Source organism: Cyprinodon variegatus, unplaced genomic scaffold (genome assembly GCF_000732505.1).
Source record: "Cyprinodon variegatus isolate N-32 unplaced genomic scaffold, C_variegatus-1.0 Scaffold34, whole genome shotgun sequence".
Lineage (NCBI taxonomy): Eukaryota > Metazoa > Chordata > Actinopteri > Cyprinodontiformes > Cyprinodontidae > Cyprinodon > Cyprinodon variegatus.
Genome location: NW_015150487.1, coordinates 318,780 through 337,697, shown reverse-complemented (window position 1 = coordinate 337,697; position 18,918 = coordinate 318,780). Strand labels below are relative to the sequence as shown.

Genomic DNA, 18,918 nt, shown 5'->3' with positions numbered 1-18,918 from the left:
CTGTACAGATGGCGTGTGAATACCTGCCTTTGGACGTAATGGAGCGCTGGATCATTAGTAAGTCATTCTCTTTGTAGACTCTAATTTGTGACAGTAACTGCAGGCACTAACACAGTATGGTTTAAGAGCTTTCTAAAAACTACTAGCAGAACCCATTTACAAGCTCAACTTGGTTTTGTATGACGATTGCAACTCAATATTCTAAATCAGGCAAGACTGTATGTTGTTTATTGTGGTAATATAATTTGTAATTTATTTGTTGTTGCTAACTATTAGTAGTCAGTTAGCGGATGTCAGCAGTGGTATATGTAGCCAATAAAAACACAATTTGTTGAAGATTATGATAAAGAAAGAGGGAAATCTGAAAAATTAGAGAGACAGAAGAAATATTATGCATTTTATTACCAAAGTTTATCATCCTTTATGTAATAATAGACTTTGATGACTCTAACTGATGTTTCTTTATTAGTTGGCTTCCTGCTGTGCCACAGCAGTCTGAATACAAACCAAGCCTCCCTGGAGCTTTGGAAGATGGCTCTACGAAGCGGCCTATTCCTCAACTACACCAGAGATGAAGTCCTGAATATACACAAAGTCACCGAGGACCACTTTGATGGCATGAAAGGGTACATAGTCTGATTCTCTGAATATCCGCCCACAGAAGGATCTTACAAAAAGGAATATCAAATGTGTTCAGGACAATCTGTGGAGCCAAAAAAAAAAAAAAGTTTTCATTGTCTTTTATTGATTCTTGCTTTGATCACTGGCGCCACCTAGAGGGGCCAGACTTATATACAAAGTTTATTTGAAAATATATCAGAGAAAAAAATGAGCGTTATAAAGTCAAAACATGAGGTTATTGTGTAAATTTTAGCTTATTAGTTTCTTCAAACAGGATTGGAAAAATAAAAATCTAAAAGTAGTAGAACATATACGTAATGATACAAGCACTCAAGAAATTTTTCACATTATTCACAGCATGACAGCTCAGTTGTATTCAAAGTAAGATAGAACAATGAAACATTGAATAAACAATATAAATCCTGACTTAGTACCTAAAAATAAAAAAATGTCCTTTTCTCTTTATATTGATAAATCAGATGGTAGCCACTTTTATACGTAAGCTTAAAGAACGAACATTGGTCTGGAACTTGTGGATTGGATTTTACCAACACTTTATTTACACAAATTAAATGATAGAATCAAATATTAATGTAAAGCAAGTGTTAGTTAAAAATCATTTAATGAGGAGCTTGTTAAATTGTAGTTGTCCTTCATCTGACACAGTACATAAAATGTTGTTAAAACCCCACAACTGAATTAAATCCTCCATGTTCTGTGTGGCCCTGTGGAAACTCCAGCCTTATTCTGGCTTTAAATTATTAGAAAGAGGCTCAGCATGAAATTGCATTAGATTAGATTAGATTCCTCACACAAAAAATGAATACAAAGGAAAATAAAGACATTAAACACATTGATCCAGCGCAAGAGATTGAACATATGACCTATGAATAAGTTAGGTCCTTTTCACTTAATGCAGTTCAGTAATACTTTATTATTCTCAAAGGGAAAATCAATTAACACTGCAAAAGAGATGTGGCAAGACAAAGATTGCTTTAATTGAAATATTTTGTGAGCACTTTAAACTTCATTCCTTAAAGACTTGTTTTGCATCAGATCAGAAATGATTAGGAACACAAGTGGTGAAAACCTTTTCTATGTGAGGCACTGATGTTTTTTTTTTCTTCTTTTAAATCATTCCTGCCACACTGTCAGCTTTGAAATATAAAAAGATTACATTTTTTTAGTGAAAAAAATCAAAGCTTACAATCAATTACAAAAGGGTTCTCTCCAGAACAGAAAGTGACATGATTTATAGTTCAATGACGACAGTGTTTTATAGACTAGAGTCTAGGGGTGCGTTATTTCTATTTTAAACTTTCAATTTTATTCATAATAAAGACTAATGGTACAACCACCTCAATAATCTAAGAGCATTCTGATTACTCTCAGTTATCATCTGTGAGAAAGTAAATTTGTTTTTTTTTGTTTTTTTCTTCCTTCTTTTACATAATCAGATACAGCAAGCGCATTGCAGACATCAAGGAATGCCGAGAGCACGTTCTGGCCAATTGGTAAAATCTTTTTACCCTTTATAACTATTCTGTCATGCAGTCACTCTTAATGGTTTGTTTTATTTTCTGTTAACAGTGGAGCTATGCACAGAGAGAGGAGACATTTTCTGAGAGTAGCTTTGAAGGAATTATATAAAGTTCTAGAAGATGAACCTGGACTTCTTGGACCAAAGGTGGGAAATGGATGAGAACTTGCAGGACTAAAGTGTTTTCTTAAGCTGATCCAGTTTCCATCTGTGGAAAAAAAGAATGACCTTTCCTAATTTTCTCCATTTTTCTGCTCTTTGGTCCATTTAAATCCCAAAGGCCCTATTTGTCATGATGGCTTTGTCATTTTCCCGTGACGAAGTCCTCTGGCTCGTCAGACACTCAGAGAACATGCCAAAAATGAAGACTCTAGACGACTACAATGACAAGTAGGTACTCAGGAAGTTAACCCTAGCCTGCTGAGATTATGTACTGTTGCCGTCACATTAAAAGTGTGTAGATATCTGGCACTGACAAACTTAAGCTCTGTACCACATCACTGGACTAAATGAGGCATAAGTATCTTTAGGTCTCTTGGGCTATTAGATTTTTTTCTCATTAGGAGCACCAGATATTTATCATTATCTTAAATGGTGTAAATTACACAATGATAAAATATCTCCCCACAAATATTGGCTAAGATCTGAGTCTGATAATGTTTTTTTTTTGTTTCTCCTTGCAGTCAGATGGCTGAGCTGCTGTTTCATATGGAGAAGTTGAGAGGACTGATGAGAAAGTATAACCATGTTGTCCAGCGCTACCATGTTCAGTACCTGGCACAGTATGATGCTTTGCTTCTCAATGACACCATACAGGTGCATAACACTAACAGAATATACATGCATAGTTTATGAGTTCGGAGGTCAAAAAAAGAAGAAAATATATATCTTTGAAGTTTTATCTGAGCAACATTCATAACATCTCTTTTACTCCACTTCAGAACATGTATGTTTGTCCAGAGGAGGAGTCCGTTCTAATGAGCTCCTTTGTTTCGACCCTTTCTGCTCTTTCTATTAAACAAGGTAACTACCACAAAGTATGATTTATATCACTATAAAATAAAAAATAACAAAACAACAAAATTGATCTAAATGACAATATTTAATTTAATAATTATGTATTTTTTTTTCTGTTTTTCACATATTTAAAAAAAAAATAGAGTATATCTATTTTTACTTTAATGCTTTTATGTTTCCTAGATGTTTAGCAGTGATACAGTGTTGATTTGTGTTATTTTTATTCTAAAAGAGCCCGATAAGATTTTAAACATGTAGGAATGAGGAAAATAATTTTAAGGTGAACAATACTCTGGATTTTCATTAGTTAGTTCAACAAAGCCTCAGTCCTGCCATGATGATTTTAGTTAAAGAGAATCAGGGATACTGGTTATTATTTTGACAGTGAGTCTTAGTGGAAAATCTTAAAAGATGTCTAAATTTCCAACAAACTGTATAATTTTAGCTTATATCTGAAATAATCTAGTCAAGAAGACCATTTGAAGCACTGACATATTCCAAAAAAGATTTTAAACATTTAGACATTTTGATTTTTCAAAAGAAGATCTTCACATTACCTCTAGATATGACAGGGGTGGGATTTCTAGGTATTTGTATAAAATGTATTTTCACCCTCTGTGTACTGGATCGTTTCATGAATATTTTTCATTTTATTTTGAGATAAAGTGACACAAAAAGCAAATCAAGAGGCTTTAGTGTCAAATTATATATATATATAAAAAAAAAACATAGGAAAGATATATTCTTTGAGTTATTCATTTAAAGTTCGAAATTACTTAAGTACTGAACTTTAAAGCTTAAAATGCTTTCAATAACACTTTTGGGTATTACACTCCTCAGTGGGAAGTTTTAAAAAGGCAAACATTCTCTCTGAAACTTCCTCCAATTGTGATTATGACAAAAATTAAAAGTGACGCAAGTGAAATATATTGTAATGGAGAAACTGTTTGTCTGATCTCTGCAGTGGACAACAAAGAGGAGTTTGATCTTAGAGGAATAAGAATGGACTGGCTGAGACTTCAGGTTTTTTATTTATTGTGTTTTAAAGAATAAAAACAAATTAAAAACTGATTTAAAGTTCCATGTTTCTAACAAACAAGATTAATCATTTGACTCTAGGCCTACACAAGTGTGAATAAGGCCCCTCTTCCACTGAAAGACTATCCGGACTTGGCTAAGGTGATGAACATGATCCAGTTTCACACCAGGATGGTAGACAGTGTGGAAGAAATGCTCTACGAGACATCAGAGCTCTCCATACTTTGGTCAGTCTCTCCTCTGCTTTCATCTCTTCTGCACTAGATTTCTCGTGTCCTTTAAAAGTCACCGTTTGATTTTTCTCTCCACCAGCTTCTACCCCCGTGTCTTTGAAAAGATGTTCACCCAGAGCAGCGAAGAGATGACAATGAAGCGATACCTCATGTCCTTCCCTTTCATATGTTCTCACTTCAGTCAGTGTGGACACCCTCTCTGTCCAGAAGAGGTCAGTATTCTGTCATCTGTTTAAAATTACATCCAATAGTTGGGACAATGGTTAACACTCAGAGTGAAGGTTAATTTATAACCCTCACTTTGCTTAAATTTTTGAAATAAAAAAAGTATCTTTTTTTTTATTTTACAGTAAATTGTGTGCAATGCACAGTCAAACTTTCCCTTTGTCTGCCTGTGTTTTCATGTGTAGACAGAGATATTGGAGAAGCGAAGTCTGCGGCTTTGTGTGACCTTCTTGGAACAGATAGCAAAGCAGACGAGCAGTGTGGTGATGGAAATATGTGCAGAACAGCGCAATCTCAATGACCAGGTGGAGTCTACATCAACTTTTAGAAAACTAATTATACAGCAGCATGTTTCTGCCAAAGTCCATATCCACACACAGTCAATCTATCCATTTAACCAATTGAGAACAGTTACATTTTCAGATGATAAGATTGCACAATTTTCTCTTTATCTCAGGCAATGTAAATGAAAATAGCAGACTGCTTCTTTTGTACATCCGGTTTAATTCTTCTACCTTCCTCTTTTTTTTTCTATTGCTTTTTCTGGCTTCCCATTTATTTGCACCCTTTTAAATCATGGCTTAGCTACTGCCTAAACACTGTGCTGAATCAATCAGTGCTGCTCGCTACAGAAAGCAGAAGAAACCAATGCCAAAGAAAGGAGAGGTCCAAAAAGAGAAACCGGGTGCTGAGAGCCTGAGAAAAGACAGAACAGTGGCCACCAAGTAAGCTTCTACTACATGACTTTCCCTCTAATGATAACTGTTCTTTTCCTTTTTACAATGTGTAAAAAAAAATAATAATGTCACTCAGCAGAAAATAGTTATACTTTGTAAAAACCATGTATAACAGAACCATAATAATAGTTGCAAATTGTTTATAAAGTATGAATATATAAACCATTGACACCTAGAGACAGATTCAGCATACTTAGAGAATATAAAAATAATTGATCATTTTCAAGATAGAATTTTGGATCAGAAAATGTAAAATGTATTACCTTAACGTGAGTATTATGCTCAAAACCCAGAAACTTCACTAATGTGCTAATAAAAGTAAAAGTCAGTATTTACCATTCTTCTTATTATTATCATAAAAGACACCATCCTTCAATTATATAAATATTAGCTGCTACTAAAAAATACAAACACATCAAAGAGTTTCTGTGGATTTTGGGAAGTCATTTTTTTTTAAACCAAACCCCATATCAGTCTCTGAAAGCTGAATGAAACTCTTAGTAAATTGCTCAGTTTGAAAGAAGAAAGATAATAGAAAAGTATTTTAAATGTTATCAGGGGCATTTCTTACGTAAAGTTTAAGTTGGGTGAGTCCCTTCTTTACTGCCCAAGTGATGCTGAAATATGGTTAAAAAAAGGAATATTTTTGTCCTTTAATGATATTGTTTTACCCAATGGTTTAAAAAACCATATTCCCTAAAACAATACTGTGAAAGATCAATTTACTAAATTTCCAAATCAGAAGCTGCAAGTCAGATTGCACCTTTAGCCAACCACAGTGTAGTGTCATGTTCAAATGCGGTCGTGCACCATTCCAGGTTGATAGGACTTTTAATTAAGCAGCTGAAAATATATTAAATTGACAGTAATGGATAACTTTTCCTCAAAAAATTATCAAGTACTTGAGTAAAACATCCAGTCCAAAAATGATTTCTGCCTGGGTAGATAATCATATTCCACATATGAACTGTTGCTACAAAATTTTCTTTTAATTATCAGGCCTGAATTGGGTTTAAAATTCAATTCAAATGCATGCTCACACTTTTCAAACATTCTCTTCTTCTTAGAACATTTTAAGCTTTTGTTATTAGTGGACAGACAAAATAGGAAATATGTCACCAAGCAGATATAATATGCTTTATGCCTTACTTTACTACCCTTTAAGTTGATTTAAATTAGGTTGACAGTTTATTTAAGCCAATACATTTTAGAACAAAATGCCTGTGCTGCATAGATAAAAATGTACCGTGCAATGTTAGTATCTGCAAATTTTATATTTGTGGTTTTTATAATTACTTTAGTTTTCATTCAAAGCTAACCAGGTTCTGGAGAAATGTAATCCTATCCTCTTTCTTCTCTGTGTTTCATTTTGAAAACATGCCGTCACTTCTCTGTTATCATTATTACCTTATTTGTGAGAGAAAACTTATACTCTGAAGTCATTGTTAAAAAATTTCTCCTAACCTCCTGAAGAACTGAATCGTCCTCCCTCTGTCTCTCTGTCTTGTAGCGTGGACAAGATGCACATGATGCTGACAGAGCTCTGCTCCTCCTACAGTCTCGGCAGTGACTTTATGGTCTTTGAACATGTTGTCGTTCCAGCAGAGTTCCTCCTTTCCCAGTTGGAAATGCGTCTGACTGAGTAAGCTGACTAAAACCAAAGAGAGAAAGATGAGTTAATGAAAACGACCCTGAAGTGACATTTTACTAAGAGTTGCTATATCGTTCTTTAAACATGCTGTCACTCCACAGTACTGTTGTTTTTATTTAGCCAAACTACTTTTTTTAGGCTAGTATAAATTAAAAGAATCTACATAACACATAGAATCCGTAAAGACTGAAAATAGAAAACATTTCCACATGATGTGTTATCATTTCGAATTGTCTTTCTCACCACAGCCATAAAGTCTGGAACAATATCTGATTCCTTTCTGTTACGCTGTGTTAAACACACTGATGTCATTCCCTGGCTCTTCAGTTCTAATTGTTTATATAAGCTTTTGGCCCCAGAGGGACCTAATGATGCTCTGGATATTTTCTGTTTTGTCTCTATGTCATCATTGATGACTATCTGTCCTCTCACATCAAACTTAGGTCCCTTGAGTAGCAGCATTCTTCTAGTGATAGGTCTCTATGGGTGAAGCTATAAATACAATAAGTGAGAGAAAAAGAGAGAAGTACATGCTTTGACATAAAAGTGAAGTAATTTCTCGTGAAGCTTTTTGGAGCCCCAGAATCATTTACTTACACTGCCAACCCACCATTGCTCACTCAACTACTTTTAAGATCCCATCTGAGAACCCTCAGCCCGCTGACAAGTGACACTGTTTAAACATGTTTCTCCAGAATCATCATCAAGATGACCAATTATAATCAGACCACCCAGGAGATAACACGTCCGTCTGACCTGCTGGCAGGGATAAGATCCTACACATCCTGCCTGCACAGCCTCGCAAGCTACATCAGTGTGGACGTCACACGGCTGGTGAAGAATGTGCTGCTGCAGCAAACGCAGCCGCTAGACTCCCAAGGAGGCCCGACAGTTACACACTACTACACGACCTGGTGGGTTTGGGGAAATGTATATTTATTGCAGGGATACCCCTTTTACTTCTTCTCATTTTGCCACTTTACATGCAGAAGCTTGCAAGCCGGCATGATATTATGGGAGTGAACCGTGTTTTCTTTCTATTGTACATGATGTAGAAAGAAAAGAAAAACGATTTAGGATAAAAACTTTTTTTTTTCCCAAAAAGAAACCCTGAAAGATGTGGCATGCAAAGGTATTCAGCTCTATTTGTTTAGCTAATGCAACATAAAATCCAGGGCAATAGACAAGCCTTAAGAAGTAACTCAAGATAGAGTAAGTTGAGTCCATTGAGATCTAATTTACTCACAGCATAAATACATACTTTTTGTGAAGGTTTGTCTAAGTTTGTTAGAGATCATATAGAACCATAAAGGGATTAAGGGACACATAAGATAGATTAGAGGTAAAGCTGTAGATAGGACTGAAAAATTTATGAGTTATAAAACAATGTAACAGATGTTTGAGCTTTTGATTGATCACATTTCATTATTGACAACTGATTCAATGAAACATTGAAAACAGCCAACCTATCTAGACAAAACCGTCCCCTAGAGATGAGAGTCTGGGCAAAAGAAACAGCCAGTATACCCTTTGCAAATCTGGAGTGACCATGCAGTACCCTGGCTCAGGAAATGTGTTTCTACACTCAAATTATCTGGCCTTTGCAAAAGGCTCCAATTCCAAAGGCCATTGTTTAGGGGAAGTCACTAGAAGTCCCATTTTCAGGTGGGTAAAAGGCTTGTAGGGTCAGTACAATCACTTCCAGCCCTTTAGTGGAACACTTTAGATGAAACACATAGTCAAGTGTTAGATTTAAAGGTTAAACTTCAGTACAAGACTGTGCCAAAGCTTGTGCTAATCTGAAAAGATGAATAGACCAATAATTTCAGTCTATATGTGTGAAAAAGACTTGAAGCAGTAATTGATTCTGAAACCTTGTAACCAAACTATACAAAGCACTGATTCATTGTGGCTGAATACTAATGCAAACCACAGTCTTTCCACATTTTATTTTGGAATCTGTTATATAAACCCGCTGTTGTTTTCCTTCCCTTTATACTTCTGCTCTACCTTGTATTGATCTATCCAGCAAACAGAGTTAAAGGAAATGAGAATGTACATTATACAACAGATAGCAATACTATGCAGGCACTGTAAATGCATTTCATACACATAGAGTCAAATGTATATGACATGCATTACATAACTTGTTTCTGCCTTGTTTTCTAACCTTCTGAGTCATGCAGAAAAGTGGTATTTATTCAATTTATTTCAATTTATATGGTAAACAGCAGAGTTTTTTTTTCTGCATTCTCATGATTTTTTTGTTTTCCTGCACTTCAGGTATCTAGAGGCTCTTTTACGTCAAGCAAGCAGTTCCCTGATTGTCCACTGTCCTACTATGCAGTGCTTTGTCAGTCAGAGTACAGAAAATGAACAAAGCTTCAGAGCAGAGGAATTCTCTGATGTTTCTGGTAAGCCCCAGAGCTTAAAAGACTTGTAATCAGGTTCTGGCCATGAAATATTAATTGTACTGTACAAACTAAAGCAGAATTAATTCTGGCAATACATGCATGTTCCCTTAGTGCAATGCATAAAATTGGTTCAAAAGCCTTTTAGTCAGTATTAAGGCCCTGTAAAAAACGTCCAGTTAAAGTAATACTAGAGCCAATAGTAGATGCAGAAACCCAAAAGATGAAGATGGACTTTATACAGTAACAGTGAATGAGAAAGTAGGGATCTAGATTAAACCTGCATGAATACAGTACATCTCCCTCCCAGTTCAACCACCACACATGCAAAATCAAACATTTCCTGCAAGACCTCCAAAAGAGCATCTTCTCAATGTGTAACTATTTAAAAATATTAAGAACTTAAGTTATTGCAATCTTTAAATAAAGATTTTTCTTTTGGGTTATTTTTACGTACCGTAATATATGAAGGAAACTATGTAATTTATATTTTCAAATGGAAATGCTGTTATTTTCATGTTTGACAGAAACATGGGATTAGGAAAAATAAAGCCATGGGCCCAAATCCTAGCTGCAAAATGCTATCATCACACATTCAACAAATATTTTCAATAAAACCAAACAATATTTTCCAAACCAAAATACACTGCATATACATGTTTTCTTTATATATCACACAGAACTGGATCAAACTTGTTCATCACTTGTTCAAATCTGGGAGACAACTGAAAAATTTAAGGAAAAATGTAAAAGGATTCATAATTGCAATAAGGTTTTCCTTGAGTTTAAAACTTATTTCTGTTGTAGAGTACTATAGTTGATTATATTCCTCTCTGTTGTTCATGAAAACTATAAAACAAATTTATGTGTAATTTCAAACATATTAAGTCAGATTTCAGTAACTGTTGTAATTAGTGTGTAAAAACTTACATTTTAACACACATCTTGTTCAGTTAAACTGTTGGAAAAGAGAAAAATTAATGTGGGAAGAGATATTTTCCTTTTCTCTGAAAATGTTCTTCACTTTTAATAATACTTTAGGTGAGAGCTAATAAAATATTTTTAGTTTAGTTCCTGAAAAAACTCACTGTTTGCAAAAGACAAAACCTGCAGTGTGTCAACAGTGTGCATATGAAAGAGGTTTGGTTGCTCAAGAGGATGTGGAGTTTGCAATTGTGTTGGTGTGCAATGTTTTTTCTCTCACCACTTGTCAGTTTATCCTGACATTGCCCAGTTCATTTAATCGTCTGTACCTTCTATTACTCACCCTATTCCTCTCTCTACTCCACATGCAACTATAAAATATCACATGTCTCCTCTCCACAGAGCTTCTCATTCCACCTCCACATTACCTCAGAGCAGCAGTATAGGTCCTTATGAAGACCACATTCACTCTACTACACACTTTCATGTTTACACGTTGAGTGTTAGATTTGCACACTCATCACAAGGACACCTCTGTACTGCAGTTAACGCCTCCACACATTGTCATCCCTGCTGTCTATATTTACTCTTCCTTTCTTGCCAGATTCATTGCCTACCTTCATTTTAAGATGCATTCAGAAAAAAAATCTTTCAGCTCCCGTTTTCTAGGTTCATTGATTCAGCTACACTCGTTGATCAAATTTAATGTTTGCAAAATCAGACTGCAAGTCAGGCTTTGTATTGAATTCCTTTGAAAACACCGCATTAGGAAACCATATCACTCTGAGCTGTGCTGCTGTAAATCCACATTTTTTGCACTATGTCTGAGCATTGAAAATGTTAACTTAATCGCATGTTTTCTGCAGAGTTACAGAGCTTGGCAGAACTGATCGGCCCATATGGCATGAAGTTTCTGGGAGAAAACCTGATGTGGCACATAACATCTCAAGTCTCTGAGCTGAAGGTACAGTGTGATGTGAAGCTAAAATGATTTCAACAACAAATGTTAGGTCTGATATTCTTATAATAATTGACAGTAACAGGCAAAATAAAGTCATTTTACATTCAAATATTTTTTTACACAAAACATCAGAAGAGTGAGTTAGATCATAAAATGTATACAAAACAATCTTTTTGATCGTTTTGTAGAGATTTCTAGGAAAAATATTTATAAAATCTTTTTTTTATTTTATTTAAATTTGTCACAATATAGTTGCCATTTGACAGTCTTCTAAGTACAAACATTAGAAATAAGAGGTACTAACCAGAAATATTATCAATCTGTGAACAGGTATGCTATTGTTTTTTTTATTTGAATAGATGATCAAACAATTAAGTAGTCTCCCTGCTCTTTTTTCACACACTGCTATGGGTACTTAAAGTATTTGATATTCATTCAGTTTTTTTTTTTGTTTTCTTTTACCCCCTTCTCTGGACATGCACTTAAATCGGTTGATCAAACTTACTTTGATCAGCTGCTCTGAAACGGAAAACTCTTATCATGCTCCATTTCAAAAGTAATCAGCTTAACGTTTAGTGTTGCACTCAGATGTTGTTAAAGCAGTTTTTTTTTCCTTTTGTCCACCAAAATATTACTTATATGGACAAGTATGTGGTTCAAGGCTTGAGCTCAGAGGCGAGTATTTCCCCTCATCCGAAGGGGACATTCAGAATTATTACTTTAATTTGTCAAACCTGTATGAACCTACAGTTTTGTATTTAAAAATGATAATTTCTTCTCAACTGTATGCAAATATGATAAAGTCACAGCTGTGAGTTTACAGTGGATAATATCAAAGAGATCAACCACAGCTACGTATTTTTATCTTTTCAAAACACAAACCTAAAGGGGGTTTTATCTCTTATTTCACTTCTTATTCTCTGTCAGAAAATGGTGATAGAGAACATGGACATCCTGGTACAAATGAAAAACAACTTTGACAAGCCCGAGGAGATGGCCAATCTCAAAAAGAGGCTGACAGGTGAGAAGTGACTTTGGTTTAATCAGAGATAGAGGTGTGAAGATTTAGCCAAGGGACTGAGAAAAAAATGCAGAGGGAGACGTGCACAGTACAAAGCAAAAAAAGAGAAAGGTAGAAAAGAATTGAAAAAAAAATATGAAAACAGGAACTGTAAAGATATAGATGGCTTACTCTTTATGTGTGCTAAACCCTCTTTTGGTAGTTTATTTAAAACTCATACTTATTTGCATTTTTTGAGGTAAAACTATAAGCAAATAAGATGTCTAATGCTGATAAGTTAAGTTTCATATTTAGACACTTCTGTGCTTCAGAGGAAGGGTATGGTTAAATGTGGCTATAAGCTTCTTTCAAACAAATGATGAGTTTTCTGTGCTCTTCCAGGTGGAGAAAATGTCCTAAAAAGGATGACCATCATTGGAGTGATCCTGTCATTCAGATCCATGGCAATGAACTGTCTGAAAGATGTAATGTTTAACAGATTCCATAGAATTAAAGATAAATTTGTGCATATAAATGCATGTATCCATCTTCTACTGCTTATTGCTAAGGGTCACTAGCGATATGTTCAAGCAGGCCAATAACTTCTTCCCAATCTGTAATTAAAGTTTGCATTTTAAATATTTATTTAAATAAGCAGTCATGTATTATATTTATATATTATAGTTTTATATTTTACATTTTTTTACAGTAGAGTATTGCATTGTTTATCTTTTAAGACTTCAGTAGTACTTTTTTCTATGATCCATATTTGTGTGACAATTTTTTTCAATAATCTTTTTGCAGATGTAAACACCTTCCACATTGTGGGAGAATAAAGGGATTTTCTATTCTATTTATATTATGTTGTATATCATACAATAGTATAACCTTATTGTGATGATGTAATCTAGATCCTGCGGAAACATTGCCCCTTCCTGATGGCACCCATCGAATGTCTGAGGGACTTCATCTCCCCTGAGACAGACATCAAGGTAAAAACAGCTGTTAACTTCATTTCAAACAGCCCTTCAAAGGTAGAGATATGTAGCATACAGCTTCATACTAGTTTCACTTTAAAGTAACCAAACATTTTCTAAAAGCTTGATTTAAAATTGTTCACTTCCAGAAAGAGTGTTGGTGTGATGCAGAGTACATCTATAAAATGGATAATATTTTCCAGCAAATCTAAGTTTGGTTGCCGGAGAGGAATGAGATATATCAGCTTCTCTGTACCCACTGAACTGAATTCCTGATCTCCCTCAGGGGCAATCTTTGGGACTGTGACTCATGAACTCCCCCGTCCCTTTACTTACGTCTGGCCTCTGAGCGAGGCATGACAACCGTGCCACAGTCTGGGCCAGGATAACCCGAAAGACGTCAGCAGCCCTCTTATGCCTCCGTGAGAGAGAGTCTGATTGCGGCTGCAGCTTTGCACTCTGAACCACATCAGTGGAAACATTTTCTCTTGACAGGATGACCTCGCATGCAACTAGAAATAGGCCAAAGGCAGAAGTCGTGTGTCAAGACAAAGACACCTTCTACTGTTAGAACAAATTCTGTGAAGCGGTTTGCTCAATTTTATATCCTGAGAAAGAAAATGAGAAAAAGACCATCCCCTTTTGTATCAAAAATGATTTAGCATAATGGCATTCAAACCAGAAACATCTGAATTTCATTTAACTTCTTCTGCAAGCAGGAAAAGAAAAGAGGAAACTCTACTGCCTCTGAAAGGTTGAACAGGCTTCCTGTGATTTTTTGATCTCTCACAAATAATTATTCGAAATATGCATGTTTTCCTGCAGGTGACTTTGAGTGTTTTTGAACTGGCTTCTGCTGCAGGAATAAAATGTGACATTGATCCTGCCCTTGTTGCAGCCATTGGCAGTATGCAAACAGGTAAAATAATACTTTCTAATTGGTCACAGCTTTCTGTACATTATCAAAACAAGGGCATAAATAGACTTTCACATTTTTACTCTGTTGAAATGTTGCAGATAACACACCGGTTGAAGAGGAATTCAAGCTCTCTCGTTTGTTACTGGTCTACATAGCCGTGTCGCTGCCTATCCTAGCTCTGGACCCCAACTCCTTGTATAGCAGAGAACATGGAGGTGCACATTTGCTTGCTCATTTCAGCTTCCACAGGCTTTGCTTGACAGTAATCACTCTTCAGACAGACAAGTAAACACTAATCAGTTGTTCCTCCAGCAATTATTCAACAGCTGCTGATAGTGTATATAAAGGGTACTTCACCCTGAAAATCTAGCATCATACTTTCCAGTCTGATACGGTCCGGAGTAAAGCCTGGACGTTAATAAGAAACACATTTTGTTGAGAGGCTTTAGTTTACAGATAACTCTGGCTGACGTGCATGGATGCAGTTACTCCTGGCATTCAGCCCTGCTGACCCTAACTGCTTGGCTTTGAGCCTAGACTGAGACATTAAGAGCAGCAAATTGCCAAGATTTCTATCACGGCATACAGTGGTATTAGTCTCTGATTATTTTCTTTGTCCTTATTTTCCATTGACATAAGTGAAATAAATTAACCCTGTGAGCCAGTGGAAATATGCCCAGCAAGCTTCCTATTAAGAGTTACAGTTCATTAAGTAGAATTTCTCCAATCACTCTGGTCTCTAAAACATCCTCTCCTCATTTGATTCAGTAGAGGACATGCCTTTCCACAGTCGTGTTTACCTACAGCTTTTTCTTTCATTTTTTTTCCTTAGGTCACAACAACAACATCCACTGTTTAGCTGCAGCAATCAATCAACTGGCTGCTGCCATGTTTACCGCCCAGAACAAAAACATCGAGCAGCAGCTAAAAGAGTTCCTGTTGGTGAGCATGGAAGATTTTCTGTATAACTTAGCACTTTACATTGTGAAAACAGGAGCACACCCAATAGGTGCATATTGTGTACTTATTAGAGTACTTATTGGCACTTAGAGTGTTATCTACAATTTACCTTTGATCCAAATACAAGTTTACAGACTTACAAGGTGACCTGTTATTTACCTACACTGATACATAAAAGGAGAGAACCTCTCTGGTACATATAGGATACTTACTGATTACTTGAATTTGGGATCATATAGGGTTCTGCACTTACACTAGGCTACTTACAGTGCTTTGTGTTGTCAAATTCAAAAAAATTGTTTCCTGAACTGGGCTGCCTGTGGATGGGGTCTGCAGTTACCTTTTGTGTCTCTGCTTCTTTCTGTATTTCTGCTTCTGTCTCCTTGAACCCCAGTCGGCCTCGGCAGATGGTCGCTCACACTGAGCCTGGTTCTATTGAAAGTATTTTTTCCTGTTAAAAGGGAGTTTTTCCTCTCCACTGTCACTACAAGTGTGCTTGGTGTGAGGGATTGCCTTCAAATCAATGAGTCATTGCAATCAAATCGTTTTCCTTAGATAGAAAACTTTGAATTAATTTGACTGTATGATCTGGTTGAATTGTATCTATAAAGTGCCTTGAGATGACATGTATTGTGAATTGGTGCTATATAAATAAACTGTATTGAAATGAATTGAAATGCACTCTTTAGAGTGCAGACCTCTAAAATATATCCAGATGAAAACATTTAAAAGAGTAAACTCTCTATCTAGGAATTGCTTAACTTATTACAAGCACAAGATTTAAAGGCACTACTGTATGTTTCAGGGATTGTTTTAATTCTGTTGCTCTAAGATACACATAATTTGATTAAATTGCTCTCCCATTCAATGAGTCAAAAGACAAATAGGTGCTTTAATGAGCTGCCCTGAAGATGTTTCTGCTGAAAAAGCTTTCTCTACACTTCAAATCAGTTTTTTCACTTTCTTTTGCACACCCCTGTCTTTACACAGCTGGCTTCCTCCACCCTGCTTCAGCTGGGACAAAACGTGGAAAGGATGGATGTCAAAAATCGGGAGTCTGTCTACCTGCTTCTGCACATGGTAGACCGCTTCCAAATCATTTCTAAACTGCTCTACAAAGCATGATATTTCTGTCATAAAAATGAATATAGTTTCACCAAAGCCATTATTATTATTATTAATTAATACTGTAGTTAATTGTAAGTAAGTAATACAGAGCTTTAAAGAAATGGATTTTAGGAACAATTTTGACTTTGTTAGATACTAAAAATATCTATACTAAATATTTGACAACCAGTATTAGCCAAGCATTGTGTATTAACAAGGTCTTGTCCTTTTATTGTTGATTGATCTAGATTGTGGAAGACTCTCCATTTCTAAGCCAAGACATGCTGGAAAGCTGCTTCCCTTATGTTCTCCTCCGAAATGCCTACAGGGAGGTGCACAAGGCTTTCGTCATTACTTTGGCCTGAATTTTTTTTTCCTCTAGATTGTTTATTGACCAAAAACTGGTTTTAATTCATGCATTTTTGTTTTATTTGGTTTTCTTCTGCTTTGCATCTACCTATGTCTCCATTTTGGCTAATCATGAGTTTGACCCTCACCCAATTGATTGTAAAGAGAATTCATTTTATTTCTTTACTTTAAAGAAAGGTACGTTTCATTAATATACAATACACACATACATTTGTGTTACCCTGTATTATATCGTCGGAAATGATCTAAACAATGATTTCCTGTAACATTTTGCCAACATTTGCAATATCTTCAAACAATGAATACAACGAAATTGTGATAAACTTTTATTTGTTTTTTCATTCATAATTATTGTAAGTATGTAAGTCTTTGTATCTTCAAGCATCATGTATAATATAGCATTCCAGTTTTGCAGAATTAAAAATACCTGTGACTAATTTTAGGCATACCAACCAACCAGTGCTATCTCTCCGTTCTTCCATCTCTGCTTCCTGTTCGCTTTCTATTCAACCAGGGATGCAGCTCCTGCGTATCTGCTTAGTTTCCACACTGGAGATGCATACATTTATGTAGCTCATGCATTTGTGTGGTAGTGTGGGTGTGTTCGTGTGAGGTTGTGAAAGTGCTTTCCTGAGTTGTATTAAGGTTTTCAGTATCTTAGGCTGAGCCTCCTCTTGAGGGCTGAAGATGATTCCCACAAGAGAGAACATTTGCATGGATACACAGATGAGAAAGCATTAGAACAGTGTGTTGAAGAATAACAAAGCAGAGTTACAAGCTGACCGGCTTTAGCAGTGAACACATTTTTCTTTGACATTGTTTTATGTTTCACCACCTCTTATCACCGTTCAGCTTTGCATATTTTCATGTTTTTTTTTGCCCAGTCATCCCGTTTCACAGGTAGTTAGGCCTATTTTTATTCCATCACTCCCTAAATTATTGCATAACTCCTCACATGGTTGGAAAATTCAGCTTTTGTCAAGTTTCAAAGATAAACTTTGCTTGCAGCATAGGTGTGACTGTTGCTGTTTATGGTATCAACAAAGCTGCAGCTTCTTTAGTAAACACAGGGTTTTAATTGCTCCAAGTCTTGGGCCCTATGGAGTGCTGCTGCACTGATTAGTAAATGTTAAATTCAAATTCACCATCCTTCTCTGCTAAATGTCTTAAACAATGTGGGATTTTGACATGACCAGGATGTTCTAAAAAAAAAAAACATCATTGCGTTTTCAAAAATAACTAAAAAGTAAGTATGTATGTAAAATGTATTTGTATAAATACAGATAAAAATCACAGCAGTGTTTCACAGCAAAAATGTGATACAATAAAACAATGTAGAATATAATGTATATCAACATTTTAAAAACAAATGGAAACATACAAACAAAGCCATAAAAACCACACATATAATTAAAAGCCGGCTTAAATACATGTGTCTTCAGTTCCTTTTTAAAAGAATCAACAGAATTCATACAGCGTAAAGAAGGAGGCAAAGCATTCCACAGCCTCGGAGCCACTGCCTCGAATGAACGATCCCCTCTGGTTTTAAAACAAGTGTGTGGAACTACAAACAATGTTTGACACGCTGACCTCAGACTATGGGACGGAGGCTAGAGCTCTATCAGCCCAGAGATATAGGCAGGAACTTGACCATGTAGGGCTCTAAAAGTAAGAACAAGGATTTTAAATTAGATTCTATACTGGACTGGTAACCAGTGCAGAGCTCCTAATACCAGTGTAATGTTCAGAGTTCTGGACAACCTGAAAACGGTAAAGCTCCCTCTTACTTAAATAGGTAAAAAGACTGGTGCAATGGTCTAACCATGAGGAGATCAAAGCATGAATAATAATTTCCAACTCACCCTTTTGACACCAGTGGTCTTAATCTGGAAATATTCTTTAGTTGGAAGTAAGAGTTCCTAACTAATGTTTTTAGAGTTGTTCTCCACGGACATTGTTGAATCAAACACAACAGCTAAGCTCCTGAGGCTGAACAGACAAGCCTTAGTCAGCAATATTTTGCTTTATCTGAGGGATTTTGTTTCAGGTGCGATTATTAGTGCTTCATTTTCCTCAGAGTTCAGAAGCAGGAAATTGTCACATAACCACAATTAATACTGATCAGGCAGTTAGTTAAGGAAGAAAAAAAGAAGGGTTACCCAGAAATTCATTGGCCACAAAGTACAAAAAGCAAAAAAGCCTAATACCTGCCATTGCAAATACTTGAT

The 18,918-nt window shown here is 35.8% G+C and overlaps 1 protein-coding gene across 1 annotated transcript in view; it reads left to right on the top strand.

Annotated features, from left to right (window-relative positions):
• nckap1l (NCK-associated protein 1-like) overlaps positions 1–17,124 on the top strand; it is a 24,011-nt gene extending 6,887 nt beyond the window's left edge. Inside the window, exons 8-31 of the mRNA XM_015402384.1 lie at positions 9–57; positions 470–626; positions 2,079–2,135; positions 2,212–2,308; positions 2,442–2,551; positions 2,845–2,977; positions 3,103–3,184; positions 4,143–4,201; positions 4,298–4,443; positions 4,529–4,661; positions 4,860–4,979; positions 5,260–5,399; positions 6,922–7,053; positions 7,758–7,976; positions 9,346–9,476; positions 11,264–11,361; positions 12,286–12,379; positions 12,761–12,843; positions 13,270–13,350; positions 14,161–14,254; positions 14,353–14,469; positions 15,087–15,196; positions 16,205–16,294; positions 16,570–17,124. Of these exons, the coding sequence (XP_015257870.1) occupies positions 9–57; positions 470–626; positions 2,079–2,135; positions 2,212–2,308; positions 2,442–2,551; positions 2,845–2,977; positions 3,103–3,184; positions 4,143–4,201; positions 4,298–4,443; positions 4,529–4,661; positions 4,860–4,979; positions 5,260–5,399; positions 6,922–7,053; positions 7,758–7,976; positions 9,346–9,476; positions 11,264–11,361; positions 12,286–12,379; positions 12,761–12,843; positions 13,270–13,350; positions 14,161–14,254; positions 14,353–14,469; positions 15,087–15,196; positions 16,205–16,294; positions 16,570–16,686 (2,649 nt within the window). The 3' untranslated portion in view covers positions 16,687–17,124. The remainder of the gene's footprint in view (positions 1–8; positions 58–469; positions 627–2,078; positions 2,136–2,211; positions 2,309–2,441; positions 2,552–2,844; positions 2,978–3,102; positions 3,185–4,142; positions 4,202–4,297; positions 4,444–4,528; positions 4,662–4,859; positions 4,980–5,259; positions 5,400–6,921; positions 7,054–7,757; positions 7,977–9,345; positions 9,477–11,263; positions 11,362–12,285; positions 12,380–12,760; positions 12,844–13,269; positions 13,351–14,160; positions 14,255–14,352; positions 14,470–15,086; positions 15,197–16,204; positions 16,295–16,569) is intronic.
• The last annotated feature ends 1,794 nt before the right edge of the window (positions 17,125–18,918 follow it).